The sequence below is a fragment of the Engystomops pustulosus genome, chromosome 2 (genome assembly GCF_040894005.1).
Source record: "Engystomops pustulosus chromosome 2, aEngPut4.maternal, whole genome shotgun sequence".
Lineage (NCBI taxonomy): Eukaryota > Metazoa > Chordata > Amphibia > Anura > Leptodactylidae > Engystomops > Engystomops pustulosus.
In genome coordinates, this window is record NC_092412.1 from 55,909,532 (window position 1) to 55,927,750 (window position 18,219).

The 18,219-nt window shown below is 46.4% G+C and overlaps 1 protein-coding gene and 1 long non-coding RNA gene across 2 annotated transcripts in view; one reads left to right on the forward strand and one right to left on the reverse strand.

Annotated features, from left to right (window-relative positions):
• LOC140117714 (uncharacterized) overlaps positions 1 to 18,219 on the reverse strand; it is a 60,919-nt gene that overhangs the window by 36,835 nt on the left and 5,865 nt on the right. The window lies entirely within an intron of this gene.
• PDE1B (phosphodiesterase 1B) overlaps positions 14,497 to 18,219 on the forward strand; it is a 254,028-nt gene continuing 250,305 nt past the window's right edge. Inside the window, exon 1 of the mRNA XM_072134695.1 lies at positions 14,497 to 14,791. Within this exon, the coding sequence (XP_071990796.1) occupies positions 14,734 to 14,791 (58 nt within the window). The 5' untranslated portion in view covers positions 14,497 to 14,733. The remainder of the gene's footprint in view (positions 14,792 to 18,219) is intronic.

Genomic DNA, 18,219 nt, shown 5'->3' on the forward strand with positions numbered 1-18,219 from the left:
TACCGGAGCATGTTAAGTCCTCCAGAGAGTCCCTTCAGCCCTGCTACAGCTAGTGCCCCTGGGACTCCCACCATGATGCCTCTGACTATGCCCTACTATCTGGGGGCCCCCAGATTACCCTACTACGAGGGAGAATCACATACTCTCCCTGAATTCAGGGACAAGTTGTTAGCCACCTTCGCCTTGCTCCCATTCACAGAGGAACAGAAAGTGGGCATCCTCATCGGGCAGTTGAAAGGACCCGCTCTCCGGGAAGTCAAGTCCTGGCCCCGAGAACAGTGTCAGAATGTGGTCCAGATTCTTGATAGGCTGCGTAACACCTTTGACAAGTGTACTGTCTCCGAGTTGAAGCAGAAATTCTTCGGGAAAAGACAGAAGCCCCAAGAGTCCCTCCGAGACTTTGCCCTCTCCCTACAGGAGACATGGAAGGCCATCACCTGCCTGGAGCCCAAAGACGCTGAAACCTCTGATCAAACCTTAAGGGAACAATTTATTAATGGACTTGTTGATAGAAATCAAAGGTGTCAACTAAAGATCATCTCTTCTCAACATGCCCAGGCCTCCTTCCTTGAGTTTAAGGAAACTGCCATTGACATATTAGGGGACCGACCGCCTACTGGACCGCAGAAAGAGCCTGAGTCCGTGGAAATGGAGGAATCTGCTCTAGCTTGCTATCCAACGCAGTCGACATCACCTACTCCTGCGGCTACGGAAGTTGCTGACTTAGCAGGACAGGTCTCTAATCTGGCGGACACCCTGCATAAAATCCTCGATCGGTTGACCCAGGTGGAAGTGACTATCTCCGCTATGAGGAGGAAACCTCCAGAGAACCCGGTACGGTCAGCTACTCCTCGTGAATCTCCGACTAAGCAGCGCCCAAAAGAGGCGAAGTCGTTAAGCACCTGGAGTCAGAAGAAACCCCGCCAGCGGTGCAGCTACTGCCATAAATATGGGCATGAAGAGAATGATTGTCGTCAGTTAAACGACAAACCCTTGGAGCTAAGGGACGACCTCCAAGGGAAGAACTTGTAAGTCCCCGAGATGCTAACTGGATGCCCAGGTTCGTGGGGACTCGCCCCATGGTTCATGTAACCATCAATGGAGTTACCCTACCGGCCTTAATTGATACCGGCTCTCAAGTGACCACCCTCCGGAGTGCTGCCTTCGAGAAATGCCGAGGAAAAGCATCCCTAGTCCAGCCTCCAAAGGCTTACTTGAACATTATTGCTACGAACGGAAAACCCGTACCCATCCGCGGCTACTGGGAGCCCACGCTAACCATTGGAGACACTGAGTTAACCAGACAGGGCGTAGTGGTGACACGTGTGCCCGAAAACGGTAACTTCTCCCTGGTACTGGGTACCAATGTCCTCCGCAATTGCTACCCTGAAGTGCTGAAGGCTCTCCACGACTCCCTGCCAACAGTGCCCAACGGTTCCCGGAAGGTAATTCAGGAGACTATGCAGGTTCTAGCGGCGCAACAGAAGTTTGCTGGCCCTAATGGTGAAATCTGCAGAGCCCGGATCAAGGATCCCCAACCTGTCCGCCTTCAACCTGGGACTGAGACGTTAGTATGGTGTCGAGCCTGCATGGGCGTCCAAGGTCAAGACTACCAGGCGATAGTAGAACCTCTACCAGCTGATGAAGACCTGCCCATTCTAGCCGCCAGGAGCCTAGTCACTGTATCCCGAGGACAAGTACCCATTCGACTACTAAATGTGGGAGACTCCCCAGTGGATCTGAGAAAGTACCAAGCCGTAGCCACTCTCTTCAGTGTCCATCCTGAAGACTTGGTGGAAACCTCTCTGTCTGCCTCCCAACAGTTGGAAGTGAAGCAAGGTGCTGAAGATGAGCCTGCTGAGCAATCCTGGTGGCTTGAGCTCAATATTGGAGACGACGATTTTACTCCTGCAGACCAAGTACAAGGTGTCCTGGATGTCGTTATGAAGCACCACCAGGCCTTCAGCAAACACCCACTGGATTTTGGGCAGACTACTCTGATCCAACACACCATCCCTACTGGCTCTCATCCTCCTATCAAGGAACGATACCGGCCCATACCTCCAGCCCGCTACCAAGAGGTGAAGAAGCTGGTACAAGAGATGAAGACAGCCAACGTTATCCGGGAGAGTCACAGCCCATGGGCTGCCCCGCTGGTCCTTGTGAAGAAGAAGGATGGAACCCTTCGATTCTGTGTTGACTATAGGAAGATCAACAATATCACCCACAAGGACGCCTATTCTCTGCCTCGAATCGAGGAATCCCTCGCAGCCCTAGGGTCAGCTGCCTACTTCTCTACCCTGGACCTGACCAGTGGCTACTGGCAAGTGGCCATGGCGCCGGAAGACAGAGAGAAGACGGCTTTCACCACCCCAATGGGCCTGTTCGAGTTCAACAACATGCCGTTTGGGCTATGCAACGCCCCAGGCACATTTCAAAGGCTGATGGAGAGATGTTTGGGTCATCGCAACTTCGAGACCGTCCTGCTATATTTGGACGACATCATCATCTACTCCAAGACTTATGAAGACCACCTCCAACATTTGGCTGAAGTCTTCCAAATCCTGACCCAACATGGGTTGAAGGTCAAGCCATCCAAGTGCCACCTGCTACAACCTAGCGTCAAGTACTTGGGACATGTGGTGAGCGCTCATGGAATTGAGCCAGATCCAGAGAAGATTGCAGCTGTCCACGACTGGCCTACCCCATCAACCGTACGGGACATCAAAAGCTTCCTGGGATTTGCCAGTTATTACAGGCGTTTCATCCCGAAGTTTGCCCAGCTGGCGGCTCCCCTGCAAGAGCTTCTACGGGGCCTGCCAAAGGAGAGCCAACGTTCCCGAGTATCCATTGAGTGGACGGCCGAACGAGAAGCTGCCTTCCAGATGCTCAAGCAACGGCTGACTGAACCTCCGGTGTTGGGATATCCAGACTATAGTCTGCCTTTCACCCTATACACTGATGCCAGCAAGCAAGGTCTAGGGGCGGTATTATCCCAGCTCCAAAACGGAACTGAAAGGGTCATAGCCTACGCCAGCCGTTCCCTCCGAGAACCGGAGCAAAATGACCAGAACTATAGTTCCTTCAAGTTGGAGTTTCTGGCGTTAGTCTGGGCTGTGACTGAAAAGTTCAAGGACTACCTAGCTGCATCATCTTTCACTGTCTTCACAGACAATAATCCTTTGGCGCATCTGAACACCGCACGTCTTGGAGCACTGGAACAACGGTGGGCCTCCAGACTTGCCAATTTCAGCTTTACCATCGAGTACCGGGCTGGTAAGACCAATGACAACGCCGACGCTCTGTCCCGTCTCCCTGACCAGTGGGAGGGACCCTCCACGGATGCTCAGTGGGAAGATGTGGAGATGCCAGCGTTCTATGCCCGGTTTGTGCGTCAAGATGCCCAGAGAGTTTACTCCCTACCGACAGAGGCAGCGCCAGCTACTCCTCAAGAAGAGTCAGAGCCCCCTGCGGAAAAGGACCTCTGGATGAGTCTTCAGGCTGATAGCCGTGCCATAGGAGAAGTAATGGACTATCTCTCTAGTGGGCGAGTGCCTGAAAGAATCCGGCGCAGAAGAGCTGATGGAGAACTGTCTCAATTGTGGCGCCAGAGAAAGGCTCTGAGTATGCACCAGGGTCTGCTAAAGAGAAGAACTCTGGACCCTATCACTTATGATCGGATATACCAGATTCTGATTCCCAGGAGGGACGCCAAGATAGTACTGGAAATGTACCATGACCAGTCCAGGCACTTTGGCGCTCAGAAGACTGAAGCCACCCTCCGAAGGCGATTCTTCTGGGTCAACATGAAGTCCGACATTGAAGCCTGGTGTCGAGAATGCCCAGCCTGCGCCATCACTCGAGGAGAGCGACACAATCAAAGGGCCCCTCTACGTCCCATTGTGAGCCAACGGCCCTTGGAGATCCTGGCATTGGACCACGTGAAGTTGGAGCCCAGCAGATCCGGTCACAGTTATGCTCTTACGATCATCGACCACTATACCAAATTTGTGGTTGCAGTACCTGTCAGAGATCTGTCTGCAAGGACTACCGCAGCGGCCCTGTGGAAGAGCTTCATCCTCCCCTATGGCTGTCCAGACCAGATCCTTACAGACCAAGGAACAGCATTTGAGTCCCAAGTCTTCCAGGAGCTGTGCACTCTATATGGCTGCAAGAAGCTGAGGACCACAGCCTATCATCCCCAAGGCAACGGGCTGTGTGAAAAGATGAATCAGACTCTAATCAATATGCTGAGGACTCTGACCCCTGCAAAAAGGGCTGACTGGCCAAAACTGTTGCCCGAATTAGTGTACCTGTACAACAATACCACTCATTGCTCCACAGGGTACACCCCGTATTATCTGATGTTCGGGAGACACGGCCATCTCCCTGCTGATATGACCTGGGACATGGAGTCCCCTGATTCCCAGTCTTTACTCCCTCAGACTGACTGGGTTCACGAACACCAGAGGCGCCTGGCGGATGCCAGAGAAGTTGTGGATCTGCGGTTGGAAGAGGCCCGAGAGAAACAAAAAAGGGACTTCGATCGTAATGCCTGTGCTGAGCCTTTTGCCCCAGGAGATCGAGTGTGGCTGCGCAACAACCATCCTACCAGAAAGCTAGATGGGCGTTGGGAGCGTGAGCCATACCTAGTTAGGGACAGTCTCTCCCCTGAAGTCTACGAGATTTCAAGAGGAGACCGTCCACCACTCCGGGTACATAGGAACCGGCTGAAGAGATGTCTTCGTCCTTTTGCCCCTATGTCTACACCTCTCACCTCGACCCCCAACTTACAGACCTCCTTGTGTTCGCCTACCCCCAGTTTCTTGGAACTTGTGACTGTGCCTCAATTCTGTTTTGTTTCCACTCCAGTAAGAGGTACCTCGCAGAGACCATCATCCCCACCGCAGTCTCCAATACTGCTGCCTGTGGAGGATGATCCGGCTCCACTGTCTGCAACCCCTGAAACATCAGAGCCAGCTGAGACTCCGACTCCAGCGCCTGAATCAGAGGACGACGATGAGGAGATTGTTATCTTCTCCAGGCCGGAACTTCGAAGGTCTCAAAGGGAGACAAAAGGTAAAGCTCCTGCGTACCTGCAGGAGTACCAGCTGGTGACCCGCAGGAGCAGGAAGCAGGTACGTTTTTCTGACACCGAAGTACTTACCACCGAAGAAGATGCAGAGTAACCCCTGAAGGGCTGTAGCCCACTTCAGGTACTGTACATATTGTGTATATTTCTGTCCTTACCCCAGAGAGCCAGAGACTTTCCTGAGACTCTCACCCTTATTTATCTCAGTCAAGAGACATACCTTGAACTGATTATTGTCCTGTGCTATGATAGCACCCTTCCTCTGCCACAGCAGAGATTTCTTCAAAGGACCCTGTCCCTCTACACATAGAGGAGACCCTTTGCTTCTCAGTGCACTTTTCCCCACATCAAGGGCTGTACCCAGAAGATGGACTTTGTCATTAGAGACCTTCTGTGAGACTTTTGCCAGATACTACCAGGAAAAGTTGCCACTTTATTTATTATCATTTTGCACTTAATGCCTTTCCTTTTAGGTATGGACATTATGCTTGCACTGTTTTATGCCTTTTCTTTGCAGGAAAAGAGACATTCACTATCCTGCTACCCTGAGTAGCGTACCTCCGTAACGTTTGCAATGTTATAAGATGTGTACCCATTGGGCTGCTAAGCCAATGTGATTTTGCCAAATGTTTGCACACTGTCATATCTGCCAGTAGTCTGCATTAACCCTTTCATAGGCTTTTCAGGTTGTAGTGTGGCTGTGTCGGACCGTCTTTTTGTAAAACACTGACCGCTACCTGATCCCTCAAACCGAGGTTTGCACATGGGGGTAGTCCGTAAACTGCGGGTCTTTAGGGGACCGGGGGTGTTACAGAGTTAGCACCTGGATGCCACCCATACATGGGTAAGGATACCAGTCAGGAGGTACTTGTGTCGCATATGCTAACGCAATGCAGATAGACACATTATATAATTGCCGCCAGGGAAGAAGCGTTGATAAAACAAATATACAGGCCTTGGTGCAAGGAGTGGATTACAGGACATGACACCACACCTTTCCTACTGTACAGTTAGGTTTAATGGCGTCAGCGACCAACTGTCATACAGCTACATGTTTTTTTTGTCTTAGTCGGACACCAACCCAGGTGCCTGTCTCCAGGACCATGGGCGGTTTGTCCCTACACCTCACATAGCCTGCACTTCCCAGAAGTGCCCTTAGCCCCCTCTGTGCCCCAAACCATCTGTAGTCGAGCCGAGGGCGGCTCTTTCAATTGCCCCCGGGGTATGCAACACCCTCGCCGATGCAATGGCGAGGTAGGGTTTGCGAATACGTCCCACCTGCATGTAATCCCATTACACTACATGGTTCTGATAGGACATAGGGATATTGCAGTGGTGAATCCTGCCTGGCAAGGCAGGAGTTAAGTATTTTGTATAATGCCAGATGCTGTTATCCAATGATTTGTGTTACATCCTGTGCTCTGTAAGCTGAGATGTGATTGGAGGAGCAGCCACCACCTGACCAAAGGGAGGTAATAAAACCCCTGGCCAGGAATGTTCTAGAGAACTCTGGAGAAGTCTCTCTCAGGAGAGAGAAGAGAGGAGTTAGTGATTATTCTAGTGTGGAATCCTAGGAGAATCAGTGAGTGAGTGAGAAATCTCTGTCTAGCCCATACCAGAGCAGGAAGAGCCTAGCCCCTGCCTCTGAAGAGTGGAGCATTAGACTAGAGTTAGTGTAGTGAGGAAAAGGGAGGTAATAAAACCCCTGGCCAGGAATGTTCTAGAGAACTCTGGAGAAGTCTCTCTCAGGAGAGAGAAGAGAGGAGTTAGTGATTATTCTAGTGTGGAATCCTAGGAGAATCAGTGAGTGAGTGAGAAATCTCTGTCTAGCCCATACCAGAGCAGGAAGAGCCTAGCCCCTGCCTCTGAAGAGTGGAGCTATTAGACTAGAGTAGTGTAGTGAGGGAAAGGGGTATCATCTTACCTTTGAAGGTGATACCTGAAGCCCTACAGGACAAGCTGAAGCTTCCCACGAGGACACAGCTGTCTCCCAGCCTGCCCTCTACTTCCAGGCTGGTGAATTATCTCCTGAGGCTCCCTCCAACTCACATCTCGGCACCCTACCTACCTGTTAAAGGCACGTTTGCTGCGGTTCCTGCGGTTCAAATAAAGAACTGTAAGTTGTTTTCTTCAACTTCTGTCTCCGTCTGGTCCCTGCTAATACGGCTGCCTTCATCACCGGGCACCCTGTCCATCACCCAGAGACTTACACTCGGGACATTAAGGGGTTGCCCCAGGGAGATCTGCTATAGCAGCCTCTCCCTCATCATTTCTTGCCAACACCACCCTGCTGGAGACCTGCCAGGCTGTAGGACAGCCCTCCGGTGCCCCCGTACCAAGCACCGTGACAATAGCGTGCTTAGGCCGCAACCGCCAGCCACTCCGGTACCGCGGGCCCCGGCTGTCTCCAGGCCGCACCTCAAAGGCTAGGCCCGGTGGGGGATGTTGCAAATACCTATCACCTCCCCCCCCCCCTTCCCTTCAACCCCATCAGAGGGTTTAGCCATGACAGCCAGAAGGGCAGTATAGAGGGCATATCCTTTTCCATATTTTGGTCAGTTTGCCTCTGCAGCCTTCCCTGTGGCTTATATAATGGCAGCAGGCAGTAGTTTGGTATTGTATACAAGTCATGGAAGACCATAGGATAACGATTAGTTACCAGGATCAAATTTTCCCTTAATGCAGATGTGACATACAAGTCCCAAAAGTCATCAGACAATAATTTATGGTAATTGTCCTAAATGCCAGTTTATCACATCTGATAAAACTCTTATATGTTTATACTTAGGAATCTGTAAATAAAGCAAAGCTTCATTTTCTAGAATATACATGACTCATATGACAGAACATAGAGAGCGATCCAGTCTTCTAGTGTATAGAATCCACAGAACTGAACCAAAGCCATGTGGCTACTTCACTAATTTAAACCCAGTGGATTTTTGACCCCCACCCCTGGCTGTGATGTCACTGTGAGGGGGAATTTTTCTATCCCCCTCCCATCAACGAGGTACTTTCTGGGTCTGGGGTTTTATTAAAACCCCATAACTTTTGATTGGAAGATGGCACAACTGTGCCATTGTTTCCAATCAACCAGGTACCTTATTACCATTTAACCCATACTAAACTCAGGGTGCCTTAGCCTAATATCAGGGGTGTTCTGCCATTGGCTGGCTTTCCCTGCAGCTTGGCTTTTGAAACTCGGCCCGAGCGTTTGTCTAGACCCCATAACTGCTCCGTGTAACTGGGGACCTATAATTATGAATTATGCCCCAGTTATGGACAGCCTTTGTCTGAGTTTTGGAGGGAGAATACCACATGGTCTGCTGTCTCTTTCATCCACCTTCCTCCACCACATGCTGGCCCAAGGTGTCAATATTCCCAAAAGAGACTCCCTTGGGTTTGGAAACTCACTGTCCAGCCCCTCTTCCTGGCTGGTTGAAAGCAATGTGCCCCTTCAGCCATTTCCTCTGGCCAAGTGGAGCCTCAGGACATGATGACACAACACAAGAGAAAGAAAAGAAAGAAAATAAAATTGTAGAGTGGTGATATTATCGCAATATTGTTATATGATGCACAGAGTTATTTCCCCAATATGTAGCAGAACTGACTGTCATTGGATGAATATGTAAATCCTTTGTTTTTTAGACTAAAAGACATATATTGGAGATTCCTGACACTTCATGTGAACCCGTACGTGAAGGTCACTTTCCTAAGTGACAGTATAAGAGCTCTGCTTAATTCTGGCTTCCAATCTCATTGCTGAATGTCTGACCAATGATGGAAATCCATCAAAGACGTCTTCATAATAACAGAAAGTTAATCCTTCTTTGAAGGAGGGATATTGCCCTCATTCCTTTAGTTGACCTTTAAATAAATGTTCTGCAGATTCCCAGATAAAACGTATTGGGGCACATTTACTTACCCGGCCCATTCGCGATCCAGCGGCGCGTTCTCTGCACAGGATTCGGGTCCGGCTGGGATTTAAGATGGTAGTTCCTCCGCCGTCCACCAGGTGGCGCTGCAGCGCCGAAAATAATCTTAACGCCCTGGAATGCACCATCCCATAGAAGGTGAAGGTGAGCGCTCCCCAAGCGACACATTTTCGGTTTTTAAATGCGGCGGTTTTTCCGAATACGTCGGGTTTTCGTTCGCCACGCCCCCCCGAGTTCTGTCGCGCGCATGCCGGCCCCGATGCGCCACAATCCGATCGCGTGCGCCAAAAACCCGGGGCAATTCATGTACAAGCGGCGCAAATCGGAAATATTCGGGTAACACGTCAGGAAAACGCGAATCGGGCCCTTAGTAAATGACCCCCATTGAGTTTCAGTTCTAGATTGTGGACTAAGACTCTTCACACTTTTTCAATCTTCTTTTAACGTTAAAGTGAATCTAAAATTTTTTTAAAAATCAGGCAATAAGTTCATTTTTTGTGTTTTTAGCTGCTATACAGAACAATATTCGGCACTGTATATAGATAGTACCAGCACATGCCCCCTCAGTATATACATAGCCCAATCATTGCACATGCCCCCTCAGTATATACATAGCCCAATCATTGCACATGCCCCCTCAGTGTATACATAGCCCAATCATTGCACATGCCCCCTCAGTATATACATAGCCCAATCATTGCACATGCCCCCTCAGTATATACATAGCCCCAGCACTGCACATGCCTCCTCAGTATATACATAGCCCCATCACTGCACATGCCCCCTCAGTATATACATAGCCCCAGCACTGCACATGCCCCCTCAGTATATACATAGCCCCATCACTGCACATGCCCCCTCAGTATATACATAGCCCCAGCACTGCACATGCCCCCTCAGTATATACATAGCCCCATCACTGCACATGCCCCCTCAGTATATACATAGCCCCAGCACTGCACATGCCCCCTCAGTATATACATAGCCCCATCACTGCACATGCCCCCTCAGTACATAGATAACCTCAGTACATGCGCCACTATATAGATAGCCCCTGTCAGGGATTTTTATGCAGGGCCCCAACAGCCCTCTTGACTTTTGTAAGGTGAGTCCTAATTAACCCTTTCATGATTGAACATATAGACCAAGACATGACATCTCTTAGTCAAGATCTTCCACCTTTTAATAATCAAAATGCATAATATATATCAGACAGAAGAGTCATCAAAGGGGTGTGATTAGTATACTGCAAAGCTATTGGACATCAGCATATTCTGGGAAAAAAGTGAATTAATTGTGCTCAGTTCTCAGAGACCTTGTACACAGATATTGTTTATACTAGTTTGCTGAGAAGGAGATGATAAGTGGCTCCAGAATCATAATATCATGCAGCATCGAGGACAGACTGGCTTCTCATTAAATGTCAAAGGGTATTAGCTGACAGGCGAGCAAACAGGTTACATAAAATGAAGTTTGAATCATGACATTAACTTGACAATGGTCAGGGAACATGGCCGCTGTATCTAAGATGGCAGACAGTAGTCAAGATGGCGTCCGAAATCAGTGCGACCTCCTTAACACCCCTTCACATGCCCTTTCAGTACATAGATATCCCCAGCACATGCCCCCTAGGTATATAGATAGCCTGAGCACATGCCCCCTTGGTACATAGATAGCCCCAGCACATGCCCCTCAGTGCCTTGATAGCCCCATTACACGCCCCCTCAGTATATAGAAAGCCCCAGCACATGCCCCCTCAGTATATAGATAGATAGCCCCAACACATGCCCCACAGTACATAGATAGCCCCATTACATGCCCCCTCAGTATATACATAGCACCAGCACATGCCCTCTCAGTACATAGATAGCCCTAGCATATGCCCCTTGGTATAAAGATAGCCCCAGTACATGCCTCCTTAGTACATAGATAGCCCCAGCACATGCCCCCGGCACATGGTCCCTCAGTATATAGATATTTAGCCCCAACACATGCCCCTCAGTATAAAGACAGCATCAGGACATGCCCCCTCAGTATATAGATAGCCCCAGCACAAGCCCCCTCAGTACATAGACAGCCCCAGAACATACCCCCTTAGTATATAGATAACTCCAGCACATGCCCCCTTAGTATATAGATAGCCACTGCACATGCCCCCTCAGTATATAGATAGTCCCAGAACATGCCCCTTAGATATATAGATAGCCCCAGCACATGCTCCCTTGGTATATAGATAGCCCCAGCACCTTCTCCCTCATTATATAGAAGGCCCCAGCACCACAGCCCCTGCTCCCGTGCTCCTCTTCTCTTCCCAAGCACCAGCGACCTCCTCTCCATGACACAGACGCCATCGCTTTAGCAACGGTGGCATCTTGGTCACACAAAGGATGTAGACAGGGGTAACATCGCTGCCTGCATCCAGCAATCAGTGCTGTGAGTGCCTTACATACACATCGCTGATTGCTGTTGAGGGCCAGGACAGCGCTCCCAGGCAGGAAGGCACTGGTGGGGGTACGGTGACTTCTACAGGCCACTCCTTTGATGGGGGCCCCATAAACACAGCCCCAGTAAACCCCCATGATGGCGACCTGTTTATGGTAGGTATGGTAACGCCCACAGAGCCCTTCTGGCTCATTGGCATGATTACAAAAGTTGATTTTAGAAGGACGGAGGCCATGTAAAGCAAGTATAAGAAGATTACCCCAGTCACAGTGCCCGGGTCTATAAGTAAGTGTCCCTGGTTTATCATGACGGATTTTGATTTTGAGTAGATTTCCTTTAACAGCAGGCACTTAGCTAATACACATTGGACAATCAACCAGTCAGTCAAAAATGAGTTTGACTGTCTTTATTCTACTATCTATGGCCACCTCCAGGCTGTGTTCACACTATGCAATATGCAGCTCACTAATAGGAACGTATATGCCATTAGTAGACTATTACCATGCTGTCAACTGGTAAATAACACCCATCATAAGTGGTCCAGAAGGTCTATCTTAGACACTGCTATCAGTTCCAATGGTAATAAGAATTAATTTCTCTTTGTCATTGAACTACTGTCCTGATGATGAAGAATAGACTGTGCCAATCGCCTAATAGAGCAAGAGTTGTTCTACATTTTCATCCCCAAGCTGCTGTATAATGAAGCGTTGCTTATAATGCTGTCATGGGGGGGGGGGGCCAAATTACAAGAGAGGGTAGATATCCCCTTACCATGCTTCCATTCATTTTTCTATCTCTTTCAACACATTTTTTCATCTCATGGATACAAACGGCAATTCATCATTACTATGGATCAAATGTCTGGTAACAGGTGCACAGGATAATGCAGGATCATACTGTTTGCTAATAGTTAGAGGATCATCAATGTGAGCAGTCATTACAGATGTTCTTCCTTTTCTGTAGACACCATACTGTAGGCAATGTTATCAATGTCACGTAATTCCATAGAGGAAAAGAATTGTCCTGAGACTTACTGTATGACGTGTACTCTAATGAGCTCTGAAGGCATCAGAATTATGAATACAGCTCTGAGGCTGAGTACAGGTTGTAATGCAATACAGGCAGAATTATAGGCACTCACACATGATATATGGTCATGCTGCTGTGAATCCCTGTGCTGAGGCAGTGTTCATTCTGGAAGATGTGACCATTATACAAAAATATGCAGCATTTTAACTCCCATAGTTTTAGGGTATTTTTATAATAATAATAATAATTTATTTATATAGCGCACACACAGATGACGCAGCGCTGCACAGAGCTTTCCAAATCAGCCCTGTCCCCAATGGGGCTCACAATCCAATCAGATTTTTTTTTGGCATGGGTCGATCACAATTCAGTAGTTTTTGGGATTGGGACTGGGATGAGTACAGATGGTTAATATTGGAACTCATCTCAACGTCCACTGAATACTGCTTTGATCATCAAAGGAATATCAATTTATGTGCTCTGTGTAGGATGTATTGATCAACCAAGAAAAAAGAAGGGGTAAAGAACAAGGGCATATGCAAGGGATCAAAAGAAAAGGTGGTTCAGCCCACTTATACCTAATAGAGAACAAAGAGGCAATAAATAGATACAAATGATAATAACTTATAGTAGTTAAAGGGGTTTTCACACAAACAAGTTAACTTGCTGATAGGTGGGGGTTTTAGTGATGAGACTCCCACAGATCACAAGAACGAGGAGTCCAATGTACCCCAGTTGGATCCCTTGTAGCTCCCTGAGATGGACGGCTGCCCCATTCATCTCAATGGCGTACCAGAGATAGGTAAGTATATCCTGTTTGCAGAAAAACTGATCCAGCACTCCATACGGATGCAATAAATCTTCTGGTAACTTCCATAAATTCCATAAAACAAAAAACAACATTATACAGAAGGGATAGACAGCAGCCCTCTACGTGTTTCAGCTTGGCCCATCACAGCTATGTCTTACTCATGATTTCCTGAAACTGAGAGTGTAACGGAAACCCCTGATGAATGTGTAAACTGAGCCTTACACATGTGCTTTGCTAAGTGATTAGGGGTCTTAAGACTTCCAAATCTCTTAAAGGATATCCACCATCAAAATCTATCATAATAAACCAGGGACACTTACTCATAGATCCAGACACCGTGACTGTGGTAATCTTCTTATATATGTTATCCATGGCCTCCTTCCTTCTAAAATCAACTTTTATAATTATTAATGAGCTTGAAGGGCTCCTGTGGGTGTATCCAAAGCCCTCTATTGCTGTAGCCTCAAATGATGTAACAATGGCACAGCAGGTCTCCCCCTGATAGATTACACAGGCAGTGGTCACAGTTCCAGGATCTATGTTTAAGTGCAGTAGTGGATCATAATATATGGTTTGGGTGGTAGCCCAGGCCAATTGTGTTCTAGTGGGACCATGTACACACAAACCACCCACCAAATTTTATACTCAGAAAGACCTTGTTCATCAGTTCCTGCTCTCAATACATATATACACAAGAGCCAATTCAGGACATTTGAAGGTCCTCTAAAGGTCCTGAAACTGCAAGTTGAAAGCAGGCAGAAGGGACACATTCTCCATTCCCCAGGAAGCTGATTGTAGGACCATATGTAGAAATTGATTCCAGACTTGTAGGGGCTATAATATTCATACAGCCCAGGGCCCTTAGAAGTTCTAATTCACCCTTAAGTGTTCCTGTTTTATCATGATGGATTTTTTTAGCTCATAGCATATAAATATATTTTTGTGTCTTTTTATATTAACAAATTTTAGAAGTATTTAGAAAAGTGATATGGTGGCGACGTAGCTGTGATGTTTCTCCAGCAGCAGCAGCAGCAGGCTGATCCGCAGGACCAGTGTATCCAGCAGCGGAGCTGTCCCGATCCCTGGACCCTCCTCACTCCTCCGTGTTGTGTCTGGGAGTCCCGGCTCTTCCCGCTGCCTCCCCCCTCCCCTCTGTGCTGTTCCTCTGTGTGGTCGCCCCCTCCGCTCTCCTCTCCAGAGATGTGAATGGTCGCCGCTCTCCTCCGCAGACACATACACAGAGCGCCGGTCCAGAGGAGCAGCAGAGTACCACAGCAGCAGCGCCAGCAGCGGGCACAGGCTTGGGGGCGACTACGGGCAGCAGGCGGGTACCAGGGACTGTACAGGACACCGGGGACCAACCGGGATTCCGGGAGCTTCCCCCGGGACTTGCAACAAGTGAGAGCGGAGGCGGAACCCGTGGAGACATGTCCCAATCAGCGACACGGCGACTGCAGCGCGGAGCTGCCCTCCAGCTCCATCCAGGTACCGGACAGATGTACATGCATCATACATACTACACACTTACATCATACCTACTACATACATCGCACCTACTACATACATACATCACACCGACTACATACATACATCACACCTACTACATACATACATCATACCTACTACACACATACATCATACCTACTACACACATACATCATACCTACTACATACATACATCACACCTACTACATACATACATCACACCTACTACATACATACATCATATCTACTACATATATACATCATATTTACTACATATATACATCACACCGACTACATACATACATCACACCTACTACATACATACATCATACCTACTACACACATATATCATACCTACTACATATATACATCATACCTACTACATACCTACATTACACCCACTACATACATACATCACACCTACTACATACATACATCATATCTACTACATATATACATCATATTTACTACATATATACATCACACCTACTACCTATATAATACATTCATCATATCTACTACACTACATGCATAAATTATAACTATTGGATACATACACCTGCTTCATTCAGGTACGTGACATGTGTACAAACAGCATAACTACTACATCCATACATCATACCTACTTCATCATTATTCATGACATGTGTATAAAAATAATAATAATAATAATAATTCCTTTATTGATATGGCGCACACAGATTACACAGCGCTACACAGAGCTTGTCAAATTAGTCCATAACTACACATACTACATCCATGCATCATACCTACTACATTCATACATCATAACTACTACATACATACACCTGCTTCACTTAGGTGCCTGACATGTGTACAAAGTTCATACCTACTACATACAAATATTAAACTTTCATTCATACTACCGATTGTATATACACACCTGTTCCATAAAGTTACAGGACATAATCACATCATACCCCCTGCATACACACATTATACATACTACATATATACACCTGCTCCATTCAAGTTCCGAAATCTGCACACTGGGCATATAAAATTACATGATACATACCTATTAAATACATACACCGACTCCATCCAAGTAGAGAGAGGACCTTAATCACTGGAAATATGTAAAATCTCTTACACCTACTATATGCATACACTTGCTTTAACCAGATCCCGGACCCTGCACACATTATACCTACTACATACATACATGATACCTACCTACAACATGCATACAACCTGCTCCATCAAGGTATCAAACAAACTGTATTTACATGCATCCATTTAAGTTAACTTCATAAAAGTACGCGACATATTTACATATTTCATACATACTCAATATACAATATACACAATGTACACACAGTACCTGCTCCATCCAGGTACTGACCATATGTACATATATCACAGCTATTTACTGCATCAACTTGGTCCATCCGGACACAGAATACTGGACATATGTATATACACAACTACATACTACTAACGCCTGCTCCATCCAGTTACGGTCCCGGTACACTTGGTATATTAACATACATGATACATACATACTACCTTCATACACACGCCTGCTGCATCCAGGTACAAGACCCTGCATACTGGACATATGTACATACATGATTACGTACTACTAACTACATATCTACACCTGTTCCATTCAGGTTTTGAAACCTGCATTCTGTAGATACATTGTACATACATTATACATACCCTGAACAATGTACATTGTACATACATGATATAGAATGTATACATATCTGAATGCAGGCACCATTCCTCCAGGTATTGACCCTGTGTATAAATGTACATGTATGATAACTACTTACTGACCAGCCTCATCCAGATAATGGACCCCATACACTGCATATTTCTCTGAACATAATACATGCATATATACATCCTTCCATCATGATAAGGGACATACATGTTATATATACTTACAGTGTGCTCAGGGCTCCAACCATGTATGCATACCCTGCACATATTTACTTACATTACATATAGCTAGTGTACATTCATACAGTTTACAGATGTATAAACTTATTATATACCTTATAACTACGTACACAAACTTGCTCCGTCCAGGTAGCAGACCCTACACATTGTACATCCATGAAATGTATATCCAGGTAGGTGATAGTACAGTACCTACTACATGCCTGCTGGGGTATAAATAATTCTAGTGCGATGAGAAACCACTAACTATGTCCATCCGATTCATACACTCCTGCAGATATACACACATCATGGACTTAGTATATTATTGTGTACACTGGATACATAATATACTCTTGTGTACACTGCATACACACATATATTATATACATGCCCCATTACCAGCTCCATCCAGATGCTATTGAAGGTATGCATATATCCATACATAAATACCGCATGGATAGTGTACAAATATATTCCACATATGTACAACTACCTGTTCCCTCCAGCTACTGGACCTGTTACTCCATAGTTGTATACATTGTAAATCCATACATTTACATAGCATTACCCGCTCCCTCCAGGCATACATACATTCATACATCACGCTCATACTCTACACTGCATACAATCACTTGCTGCTGCCAGACTTCTGTAGCTTCATGTATCACAATGTGACTGACTCCCAAGTCCTGATATATACATATACAATGCCATATTGACTGACACACATGAGGATGAGTCCGTCATGGATCCTATGAATACAAAGAAGTCAATAATGTGGGCAATGCAACTGATAATGAGCCGTGGTCTTGGTGACAAAACAATTCTCTGCGACACATGGAAAAAACATCCGACTGACCGAAAATTTATTCCACTCTTCTGTTCATTGTTGCAATTGGAGCAACAATTGAGAGACGTTGTGGGCAATGCAGATGTTCAGCTGGGAAGGGGGGAGGGATTATTTTCTATAGATCAGTTTTCCTGATGGAACATCATAGATATTTAAATGTCTAGATTCTCTGTATTCATTTATTCATTACCTTTACCTTTCACTAAATATTTGAAAGTAGGGTCCCCTAACCTCGGGGTCATAAAATCCCAAATGACTAATAACCACTTGTGGAGATGTAGAGCATGTACAAACATTCATCTTGATACGCTGGGTGTAGGTTTGACTAGGCATCATAAGTATTTACTATACATCTATATGTTTTTATGTAAATATTGATTATTGTAGCAACATATGTAAATACTTCAGATACGGATGAACTTGAAATCTGCAAACTTACACTGCCAAGGTCATGGTAGCAGTGGATCCCCAAATGTCATACATTAAAAAACATATTGACTTTTATGGGGTTTAGAATTTATCTTTATTTTTCTTCCTGTTTTCTCTGTGTTTTTTGAGACTTTTTTTGGCACATTGCAATTTTTGCACTTTTTGGGTGCATTTTCAAATGCCGGCTGGACATTTGTTTATGGTCAGTAAGACACATTTATCTTCTATTCCAGAT